Here is a 12,425-nt window from a genome sequence, read left to right as displayed (position 1 = left end):
TTAGCCTACCAGCTAGCGGAGTTTCTTTCTGTTTATAGCTTTATCCCGATAAAACGGCACGGTTGAATTTCAGCCTGTGCATTTCGTAGCCTAAAACAGAGCGGCTTATATTGGTAGAGAGAGCAAAACGTTAGGGAACTGCCAAGTCGCCCTCTCTGCTCAGCTGCACTCGGCAATGTCAGCAAACTATTTTATTTATATTTTACTTTATTGACAAAAGAGCTTGTGGAATGGATCAACGGAGATGAGAGAAACAATTGTGGCCCTAAATGATAGCAAACCTCAATAAAGACTCTCACATTGAGCTGAAATGGAAACACTGTGCTGCAATCTTTTTATACCGTCTACGGCTGCAACATATGTTGTAAGGTTTAAGACAATGTTTTTTCGGGGGTAACGCCATTCACTTTACCGGCAGTATTGACAATAGATAAAGCCACCGTGTCTTGAGAAGCTGTAGCTTGTTGTTTCATTGTTCACTTTTAACTCACTTCACATCAACTTTGCTAACTCTTTTTCCTCTCCCTTTTCCTATGAGCGGCACTCATACGCTACTCTCCGTTACCGCTCGCTCTCCTTGCATGACCACACGGGCACTGACGTCACTTACTTAAGGCCAGAGGTGTATAGTCCAGGTGCCAGAAAGTAAAAATCCTGCCATGTTTTTGGATCTGCCTCTACATCTAGAACAGGTGTTTTCACTAACGAGCTCATCTACCTGGTAGAGGAGCTGGTTTAGTGATGGTTGGGACAGCTGCTGGACAGGATTTCTACTTTCTGGCACCTGGACTATACACCTCTGCTTAAGGCACCCTGCCATTCCCGCAATACCGTGAGAATGTCTTGCTTTTCAAGCCATACCGTCCCAGCCCTACTGACACGTACCAGAGGGTTTTGCTGAGCACAGAAAGTATCACCTACCACGCTGTTCTAGTAGAAAGTATTATTAGAGAGTAATATTGCTTCATATAATGATAACCATTGCACATGCTTTGTATGCCTGTTTTCTTCAGCTTTAAGTAACATAAAGCATAAAAGATTGTGAAATAACCCTCTGGGACTGTAACAAAAATAAAAAATAAAGCTCAAGTCATAATCACATCATGTAAATGTGGTGGAGGGTGGTTTAAACACAAGAAAGTTTTCAGTTTTTTTTTACTGTTCCTGCATTTATTCTCGATTCAGTCAATGCTTACTTCTAAACCGTTCATCCAACGAGCACCATTACCTCTTTCTGTGTTATTGCAAAACCACTAAACAACTCCACTCTTTTCCCTATTCATAGAGACCACTCTCAAACCAAGTTACAATCTCACTGTCAAATATGCAGTGTATAGAGCGTTTCATGCTCATCAGTGTTGGCTGTCAGTATGCTGGGGCAATTCTCACCACCAACACAAGAACTCCAGTACCATGCCTGCTGCAGCATCAGCACATCATCGCAGATACACCTGTACCATCACAGTTCAATGTTAAGACAATATTTATGCGTAGATGTCTAGAGAAGCATTAAGGTAGGTATATGGTATAAAATGGTATATATCAGTGTTTCTCCTATATGCAGTCCTGCTGCTAAAATTTCACATGATGAATATCCTCTGCTCTCGCATTTCACACGGACGGACGCGGGAACGGACGAAATACATGGGTATGGACATGGCCCAACATATTTTTGCGCATTATGTCCACAAGAGGTGCAATCCAATACAACGACAGACATAACTACTTGTACAGGTATATTTATTTCAACACTATATGTCTTTTAAAAGATCTACATACCGACACATCACAAAATGAATAGACCTTGGAGACATGTTGACATGTCATAGTAGGAAAAGCACAAGTGTATTCAAAACCATTAATGATGGCTGCATTCCACTTAGGAGAGGCCCTGGTATTGTTCATGCTGACTCACTGAAATAGCTCACTGGGACACTTGATGGAATTGAGCCATCGTTAAGGTTAACAATTTCAGCTGTGCTTTTCCTACTATGACAAGTCAAAATGTCTGCTGTGAAAAAGGTCCATACCGTAATACAGGAGCCAGGACATGACGCGATTAACACCGCAGGGTTAGTAATTTAGTCATAAACAATCAAGTCTCTTGTGGTTCCCTGAATTTGTCTAACGATTTCGGCATCAGCCCTTACCAACAGAAGCTCCTAAATCTATTTAATCCTGAAGGTTAATATCAAAAGGCTTTCATCTAGACTTTTTTGCCACATTTCTCACTCTTCTTTTTTCAGTCTGTTACACTCCTAAGATATTCTTTTGTTCCTCTGTTTACATGTTTTGTATTGGGTTTCTTTTGGGGGGGGGAGAAAATTAGGCAGAATGTATTCATTCCCAAAGGCTTTGAGAATGCATCCTGCACAGTCTTGTAAATTCACGGATTCGAATTATTCTCCCCAGGGTCGACTTTAAATTTTGGTGCCAATTGACAGCTTTTTGAGTTCCAATTCTGGCCAGATGAATTGAAGGGAGGGGGTGCCTTGGAATTTGTTTTTTTGTGTCAAGGGATTTCAGGGGACAGAACCACTAGGGCAAAATTAAATTCCACAGCCTGCTGCCAACTTGGCAAAGCCCAAAGTGAGTCTGACTTAGAACAAACCAGGGGGTTTACATGCTTAATTTCACAAAGAATTAGGACAACCGCAGGGCTGTGTAGTAGCCTATGTGTCTGTCTGTGCAAATGTCTTTTTGAGAACCTGTTAGGGCTTTATCTTTCTGTTATGCAGAGAACATTTGTTAAAGGCATCATTCTTGCTGGCAAGGACCTATTTGTTTACAGGGCAAGTCTTTTTTTTTTTTATTCTTGCCATTCATGATAGATGCCACCAGACACACTCATTCAGAAATCTGCCCATTGAGTGTTTAAGCAATTATTTCAAAACTGTTGTAAATATATGAACAACCAGAAGCAGAGTTTAAAAATTAAACGCACAAAAAAAGTGACATTAGAATATGTAAAGCTACTTGCTTGGTGTTGTTAGTTTTTACATTAACAAAAGTACAATAAAACCCTAATCAAATAGAGCCGAGTTAGGTGTAGAATGTATGCCACAACATACATCCTTCTGCGTGCATTCGTCCACCATTGTAGGCTACTTTAATTAAGCCGAATGTCCCAACCGAAAAGAAAGTTTTTGTCCAAAGTTGAGAGCTAAGTTGGCTAGCTCTTTAGCTAACATTAGTTAGCTAGCTAGCTAGCCTGTTGGACCTCAGAAAACTGAGTTAGCATAACATGTATAGCTAGATGGATAACGCTTAGCTAGCTCATTACTCCACTGTGCAGTGGAGTAGACCCAGGTGGTGTCACATAATTTCAAGTCGACTGTAGTCATGTACACATAGATAACGTAAGGCATAGTTATACGTAGTTTAGGTTAACGCTATGAGAAATTAGCTAACGTTAAAGTGCCCATATTATGAAAAAAACACTTTTTCTGGGATTTGCTGGCTAACCGCAACCGTTAGCTCATAGCGTCGGGTTCCGGCAAGATGGCAGGTTGAGCAGTGGTGTTTTTTTCTGAGCTCTTCACAAGTAGTCCCAAAGTATAGTTAGAAGTTGTTGAATGTCCACTCTGAAGTGTGAAAATGGAGCCAAAACGTGTCATTAAACCAGCAACACTTAAAATAGATCCTAAAGGAAGGAAATCCTCGCCTAACGAATAGAAAACGTGCGTAAAGAGGAGGATGACTATGCTATGGATGTATCTCTGCTAAATAAAAGGGACCGCCGACACCTACCAAGCAACCCATGGAAAAGAAGGCCAAGTCTAATGAAGTTGGTGAGAGTGATGAGGTTTCTAATAAGACTATTTTGGAGGCAATACTGGCCCTGGAAAAGAGAGTGGATGTAAAGCTAGCTGACTTAAGTGGGCGAACAAAACAAAGTAGCGCCATGATTGCTAGCTTAGCGAAGACTGTCCAGTTTAACACGGAGGTACTGACAGAATGTAAAAAGAAAGTAGAAGATCTGGAGAAACAAAACGACCTTCTTTGCAAAGAGAATAGTGAGCTTAAGGATAGAGTCAAAGAACAAGAAAGGTACAGGATGAGGTGGTGCCTCCGGATAAAAGGTTTGGAAGAGAAAAAAGATGAAGATATCCGTACGCAGGTCACCCAAATCCTGGTTATGATCGCTCCGGATATGGGGTCGAAGCTGGAAGAAGCAGTGGACATTGTCCACAGAGTCGGAAAGAAGATTGAAAACAAGATCAGGCATATCATCGTTCTTTTCACTAAAAGATGGGTGAAGGAAGAAATGTGGCGTCGGACCAAAATCTCTTTGGTCTGTAAAGAGCAGGGCATTCGTTTTGGCGAGGTGCTTCCACGGGAGGATTGGGAAGAAAGACGGAGGTTGTGGCCTCTAATTGAACAAGCAAGGCGGTCCGGGAAACTTGCTTTCTTTCGAGGTCCACATGGATACATCGACGGACGGCGGATTAGTGATGACAGATTAAGCTGAAGGAACTGCTGAAGGTCTCTGGTCTTAAAGCAGTGGAAACTTTTGGAGGGATGAAACTTTCCCCATAATCCTACGCGTTTTTTTTTTCCTTCTTGGTCTGAGTGAATTAAGCTAACTACTGTTAAACTAGCTTTTTTTGTTTTCTCATTTCTGGTGTTCATGGTAAATGAGAAAATTTGTTTGGGTTCTTTGAATGTTAGGGGCTTGAAAGACATTGTTAAAAGAAAAGCACTTTTTTTTGTTTTGTAAAGGGCAAAAATCTCGCTGTTTGTTTTTACAAGAGACTCATTCTTCTGAAGTTGATGCAGCTTTTTGGACTAATCAGTGGGTGGACAAAATCTTATTTAGTCATGGCTCTAACCGATCTGGAGGGGTGGAGATATGCTTCAACAAGTTCCCTGGAGAAATATTGACTCATCGAGCCGATGGAGAGGGACATTATTTGACAGTGGTATTGAAGGTGGAAAGTTTATTCTTTATAATAACCAATGTTTATGGCTATAATATTGATGCTCAAAACAGAATACTGTATTGTACCCTACCGATTACATCTTAGCAGGGGGTGACTGGAATATGGTACCAGATGGATGGGTTGATAGAATGCCTCCTAGTTTATGGAAAGTAAAGCAAAATGACATTGTAGAAAGTTTTATAGCAGACAACAGTTTGATTGATGTGTGGAGATTCCTTAATCCTGAGGTTAAAACCTTTTCTTGGTTTAAACTTAATGGAGAAAGTAAATCTAGGATTGATTACTGGTTAGTAAGTGATAACATTCTGACATATGTTAAACAAACTCAAATTTCTAAAGCACCACTATCTGATGATTGTTTCATAGATCTCATTTTAGAACCCACAGTGAGGGAAACCAGAAACAAAGGATATTGGAAGTTTAATTCTAAGATGTTACAAAATGAGGATTGTTGCATTAAGGTTAGGGAAATCATTAGAGCTAATGAAAAGGATGATTCAATTGAAGGTTATATTGGTATGTGGGAATTTACTAAATTTATGATTAGAGAATTCACAATAAAATTTTGCAAGGAATTAAATAGGGAAAAAAGACAATATGAAAGTAATTTATTGCGGGAAATTAACCAGTGTTGTAGAAATTTGGACCTAAATTATCAAACAAATTAATGGAGTTACAAGTCCGGTTAGATGAGCTTTACCTTGAAAGAGCACAGGGGGCCTTTATTAGGTCAAGAGCAAAATGGATCGAGGCAGGTGAAAAGAACTCCTCATATTTTAGCAGTTTGGAAAAAAATAGACAGCAGCGAAACTCAATTACTAGTTTAATAATAAATGGGGTAGAAAGTAAAGATTTTAGAAGTATAGATAAGGAAGTGTTCTCATTTTACTCCAACTTGTACTCCTCAAATTATTCTGGTGCAGAGGCTGATTATTTGTTTGATAAAATCAAGAATGCTATCCCATGCATTGATGATCCCTTTAAAGATATTTGCGAGTCAGATTTGACAATCGAGGAGTTGGATTCAGTTATTCTCAAGATGAAGTTGAACAAATCTCCGGGGACGGACGGGCTCACATCAAATTTCTATCAATTCTTTTGGAATGATGGAGAAATGTACTATTTAAAGCGTTGCAAGAATGTATAGGGAAGAAAGAACTTATTTCATCTATGAAACAAGGTTTAATTTACTTTGATTCCTAAATCTGGCAAGGACAAGAGAATTTTAGATAATGAGACCAATTACACTGTTGAATACTGACTACAAGTTACTCTCTGGAGTTGTGGCTACTAGGCTAAAGGGAGGTATGTCGACCATCATTGGTGAGACACAATCAGGTTTTTGACTTGAGTACAGCGATATTATTCATGATAGTGGGTTTATTTTATTCTTAGATTTTTACAAAGCATTTGATTCTGTTGAACATCCTTTTATTTTGAAAACTTTACATCACTTGAGATTTGGGGAAAAATGTATGAATATAATTGGGATGCTTTATGATGGAATCAATAGCTCGGTAGCTCTAGGGCATGGCACCTGTCCTCGATTTGAGATTAAGAAGGGAATTCTACGGTGGCCGGGAAGTGCAATGCAACATTACAAAGAATGAAACACTTTTACAAAGCTCGAGACAAATTTACATTTTGGAAAACAAATTTACATTTTGGAAAACAAATTTACATTTTGGAAAACAAAATAACATTTTAGAAAACAAATTTACATTTTGGAAAACAAAAATTTTATAATAACATTTTTGAAAAACAAAATTTACGTTTTAGAAAACAAATTTACATTTTGGAAAACAAAATAAACATTTTCGAAAACAAATTTACGTTTTAGAAAACAAATTTACATTTTGGAAAAACAAAATAACATTTTCGAAAACAAATTTACGCTTTTAGAAAAACAAATTTACATTTTGGAAAACAAAATAACATTTTAGAAAACAAATTTACCTTTTTGAAAACAAATTTACATTTTCGAAAACAAATTTACATTTTAGAAAACAAATTAACAAGATGCAAAACACTTTTACCAGTCCCAGACAAATTTACAAATGACAGATTCTTCACGGAAAGGGAATGTACCACATACCGGAAGTGATGAGGTGTTGTTGGTGAGCGAGTCAATTTGTGTTGTTGTGAGTGAGTATGCGTGGAATGAAGTTTATGGTGACTTTGCGTGGTCGGGTTGTTTTTTTTATATGACGCGGACCTGACGGAAACATTGGAAAAACAGGGACGTTATCGACAGGCCGGCCGGATCGAAGCTACAGCAGGGGGCAGCTGAGTCCGTCTGCAGCTGCAGGACCTGGAGCTCACTGCCCATTCCTGGGAGCCAAAACCGACACCACGCAGCTGGAAACCCAGGCCGTATGTGCTGGGCCCGCTGGAGGGAAGGGAAAAAAGCCCGGAAGATCAGATCCAGGACTAAACGGAGCGGACTGTCACAGCCGGCTGAAGTTTAAATCACAGGTTTCCTAAAGGGAGTCTGGCGGGACTGCGGGACTGGGCGAACACACGACTTAAAATCCCGTTAAATAAATAAATACATGCAGAAATAAATGAATCATTAGTGGGGGTGTAGCCTGGACATTTCAGTCTGTTTAAACTTCACTTTGAAGCAGAACCTCTTAGTTCAGAAGGGTGAAGTTTCCGTTTGTACTCATATCTGTGAACTGATTATAATAAATATTCTTTGTATTAACACATTAATTGCGCTCTGTCTTTTGTTTTAAAAAAAACAAGAACATCGCATGAGATTTTGACGAATTTATAGTGATTTTATTTCCGTTAGACCTTTGCCTACATTGACGCTGATGCATTAAGGAGGCCCATAGACGGTATATAAGGCAGTGCCTCCCTGTTCCAAGATGGCGGCTCTATTGACGCATTCGATCCATAACTGCCGTAGTCAAGGCGACATGTATACAAAACCTCATCACTTCCGGTATGTGGTACATAATTCCTTTCCGTGAAGAATCTGTCATTTGTAAATTTGTTTCGGGACTGGTAAAAGTGTTTTGCATCTTGTTAATTTGTTTTCAAAAATGTAAATTTGTTTTCTAAAATTATTGTTTTTCCAAAATGTAAATTTGTTTTCGAAAATGTAAATTTGTTTTCGAAAATGTTATTTTGTTTTCCAAAATGTAAATTTGTTTTCTAAAATGTTATTTTGTTTTCCAAAATGTAAATTTGTTTTCGAAAATGTTATTTTGTTTTCCAAAATGTAAATTTGTTTTCCAAAATGTAAATTTGTTTTCTAAAATGTAAATTTGTTTTCTAAAATGTTATTTTGTTTTCCAAAATGTAAATTTGTTTTCTAAAATGTTATTTTGTTTTCCAAAATGTAAATTTGTTTTCCAAAATGTTATTTTGTTTTCCAAAATGTAAATTTGTTTTCCAAAATGTTATTTTGTTTTCCAAAATGTAAATTTGTTTTCCAAAATGTAAAAGTGTTTCATTCTTTGTAATGTTGCATTGCACTTCCCGGCCACCGTAGAATTCGTCAGGGTTGCAGCAGCTCTCCACTTCTATTCATTATGGTAGCAGAAATGTTGTCCATTTTGATTCAGAATAGTTGTACTGAAGGGTTAGTTGTAAGTGACAGACAAATTACCACAAATCAATTGGCTGACGACACAACTTTGTTTCTAAAAAATTAAAATCAAATTCCTTTAGCCTTACAAATTATTGACCACTTCTCAAGAGCTTCAGGTTTACAAGTGAATTTAGATAAATGTGAAATTTTAGCACTACATGATTATCCCTTGCAATCTCTAACATAAAGGTCAAGTCAGAAGTTAAATACTTGGGGATTGTTATTTCCAAGGATAAGACAACATCAGACAAAACAAATATATGGAACAATATATAAAAGTGTAAATCAATCTTAAATATGTGGCTGCAGAGAGATACCACAATTTTTGGGAGAGTTTTATTATCCAAAATGGACAGCTTATCCAGACTTATATACCCGGCTTTCTCCTTACCCATCTCTACAAACATGATCAAAGCCATAAACAAGATCAATTTTAATTTCATATGGAGAAACAAATGTCAGTACATAAGGAAAATCGACATGGTTAAAAACTTTGAAGATGGAGGTGCGAATGTGATTGATTTTGACATAATGAAAAAAAAAAATCTTTTATTACTAACAGGCAGTCCTTTTGGTTTACTTTCCCCAATTTAATATTTTCAAAAATGGGTCGAATAGACTTTCTTCTGCAATGTGATTTTGAATGCATTTGTTACCAGTCAAACTTTCTGATTTCCATCAACAGGTCCTTCTTTATTGGAAGTTAATCTACAAACATAATTTCACACCTCATAATACTCCAGTTTAGAATAATAGATACATATTGATAAGCAGAAAATCTGTGTACATGGAGGAAGGGAAATCCAAGGGAATCTGGGCAATTGCTCATTTTATGGACAGTAATGGACTCTTGTTACAGCATGAGGAGTTTTGTGAGAAATATCAACTTCAATGCAATGTCAAGCGTTATGATAGATGGTTGAAAGCTATACCAATGTCTCTGAAATCAATGGTGAGAGAAGACGTTAGGTATTCCAAGGTTTCTCCTGGTCTGAGGCAGCTCTGTATCCAAGGAATTGATTTCTGTGATTATAAATGTACCAACAAAGTTATTAGAAATATTCTATTGAAGGAATATTATCCCAATCCAGTAAAAAGACAATATATGTTGAGTCGGTGCATTCCTTCTGGAGAGATTTGCAGAGCTGGTTACAGACCAGGGAAACCTCTTACAGTGAAGAATATAAAGTTTGGTGTTTTTGTTGAAGATAAGAAGGTAGATTTTGTTCTCAACAACTTGGTGCTGCTAGCAAAATATTTTATACATAAATGTAGATATGTTAAGACCAAACCCTCCCTGATCCATTGGAAGAATGAGTTCAATCTTTTGTGCAAGTCATTGAAATGTGTTAAAGATAAAAAAGCCCTTGAATTGATCTATTTATTTGAAAATCTTAATTTAATTTGAGATAGCCCCTTCTCTTTATTCATTTATTTATTTATTTTCTTTTATATCTTTCCTTATGTTGTTTTTGTAAGGTATAAGCTCCTAGGTTTTGTTTTATATGCTCGACCCGAGGCAATAGCTTTGTTTTTTGAGAAGGATTCATGATTGTGCCTTGTTTGTTTGTATATCTTTGTTCTGAATAAATGAACAATAAAAGAAAAAAAAAAAAGCTTGTAGCGTTAGCATGCTAACGCTAATGCTAACGCTAGCATGTTACCTCGTTCTCAATAGCAAAGCCCTGCTACAACACACACAAGTTCACCATAATCTACAAAAGAACTACTTACATGTGAAAAAAAAATGGATCTTAAAAAAAAAAAAATGTCAGTGTTTTTCTGTGTTTACACCTCAAAGTAACATTCAGAGTGCTTTACAATGATCCCATGGACATCCATCTGTTCTTCATGGTCTTGGGATTGGAATTTAACAATTTAAAATGGGTATACCAATAAGTTAAAATGCATCAGACTTCTCCCATGCCCCCAGTAATAGCATATGAGATACCAAGACAGGAGTTGGTATTGGTTGATATGATTGATTCATATCACTGTAAGTGTTTCTCCAGCTTGATAGAGAGTGAAGGTGATGTCCTCAGTGGGAAGCAGTACTGTGTGTGTGTGTGTGTGTGTGTGTGTGTGTGTGTGTGTGTGTGTGTGTGTGTGTGTGTGTGTGTGTGTGTGTGTGAGAGAGAGAGAGTTGTACAGGATATTTACCATGGAGTGTGGTTCCTGGGAGGAGGTACGTGGCATTGTGGCTGTATCAACGCTGCCTCGTCTGCTGCTCTTGCGCCCTTCAGCCAGCCAGCACCCTGAGGTTCCCAGCAGAGCGGCCACAGCCACGGCCCAAACACCCAGGTTGCCCATGAGTGTCTACCTGGGTGGAAGAGTAAAACACATTGCACTCAAAGCCTTAAGACTCTCTTTGTTGTCCCCACTGCAGTTTCCAAAAATAAAACAAGTTACACAGCATTATAATCCTCTTCATATTCATCAGGGGAATGGAAAAGTTTACTGGTCTATAACAGACATACCTAAGAACTATAAAACTTAGATATAATCTATATGTTCTGTTATCAATGTTATTGAATGAACAATGTGAAAGTTGTGTTGTTGTTCGTTACTATGTAACTTTAATTGTAAATCTGCAGGCCTAATTTGTGATTTTCAATCTCCCGTAATCCTATTTGTATTCAAATGCATTTCAATGTCTTTTTTTAACTTGCGATTTAATTGTGGGTTTAACAGTTCTTTCATTCCAAAGCAAGCAAAAATAACATCATTGTATTGTCTACAGAGAAGATAAAGACAGATTAGCTGAAATCACGTTCAGCTAAACTAATTATGTGCATAGGAGTGTATGTGATTGTAACCATTGTATTGTATAGAATTGGTTGCAAAAATGTCTGCAGGATAAATGTGACAGAGGAGAGCAAATTTCAGAGAGTTCAGAAAGCCTTATTTTTGTCGCTATTTCAAGGCATGACATGACGAGAAGATGTGTTGTTGGCTTAAAGAAGGAAAATAGGCTTTCAATAACTCTGTGTTAAGGGCAAAACTAAAACCTGAAATGATGTTCATGAATGCACACATTTTACACACAATGGAACAAAAGCTATACACTGATCATGCACACACAGCATTATACAGCCACATGAACATCAAAGGCCACACTGATGGGGATAATTATCTGTATTACAAAGGACACAGAAAATCTTTTGATGTCAACAAAGAGACAACCCTCTGAAGTCGCAAATGGTGGAGTGTGTATTAACTCAGAAGATCAGTTTCACTGCTGTGACACATACACACTAACACACTGACACAAACCTTCTGGAAAAAATACCCAAAGCATCCCGACTAATACTTTATACTAATACTGTGCTGTTGTTTAAAACACTAGAGAGTAAAAAGCACACCTGAAGTAGCTGCACCTAAACAAGTTTTTTCAGATAATGACTAGTTCCTTTGGTAAATCATATTAGAAATGGCAAGCAGGAATTTAATAATAAATGTTGAAATGGTACTGCTGGTACTGCTTTGGAGGACCTAATCTCAGGAGTCAATGAAACATCATTTCAATTGGAATAATATCACTAACTCATGTACATAGGGGGAAATACTGGAATAGTAGGACAACTTCACATTAAATTGTGATCCAATACACCAAGAACACAAACTACAGACACATTAAGCAGCAAAGTGTTGAATTAGCTCGACTTTCTGATACAGTGGCAAAACAAAATGAATACTATGAGCTTTACAAAAGTAGTATTTATTGCAGGGTCATTGTACTGGTGTTTCTGTTATTGTGTCCACCCCCTGTAGTGTCTAACGCCTTCCAGAAGAACTTGGCATTTTGCACTGATAAGAAATATTTATTGGACTCCATCAAAGCACTGACTTCTTGTGTGGTCTTATCAGCTGATGCGGGCCTT

General features: G+C 37.6%; 1 protein-coding gene across 3 annotated transcripts in view; it reads right to left on the bottom strand.

Moving 5' to 3' along the window:
• fstl4 (follistatin-like 4) overlaps positions 1-12,425 on the bottom strand; it is a 243,672-nt gene that overhangs the window by 217,951 nt on the left and 13,296 nt on the right. For 2 of the 3 annotated variants that reach the window (XM_039778070.1, XM_039778072.1), the window contains exon 2: positions 10,705-10,864. In XM_039778070.1, the coding sequence (XP_039634004.1) occupies positions 10,705-10,854 (150 nt within the window). In that variant the 5' untranslated portion in view covers positions 10,855-10,864. The remainder of the gene's footprint in view (positions 1-10,704; positions 10,865-12,425) is intronic. The other variant, XM_039778071.1, reaches the window with a different exon arrangement.

Source organism: Perca fluviatilis, chromosome 16 (assembly GCF_010015445.1).
Source record: "Perca fluviatilis chromosome 16, GENO_Pfluv_1.0, whole genome shotgun sequence".
Taxonomy (NCBI): domain Eukaryota; kingdom Metazoa; phylum Chordata; class Actinopteri; order Perciformes; family Percidae; genus Perca; species Perca fluviatilis.
The sequence above is the reverse complement of the archived record's forward strand: the minus strand, read 5'-3'. Positions and strand labels throughout refer to the sequence as shown.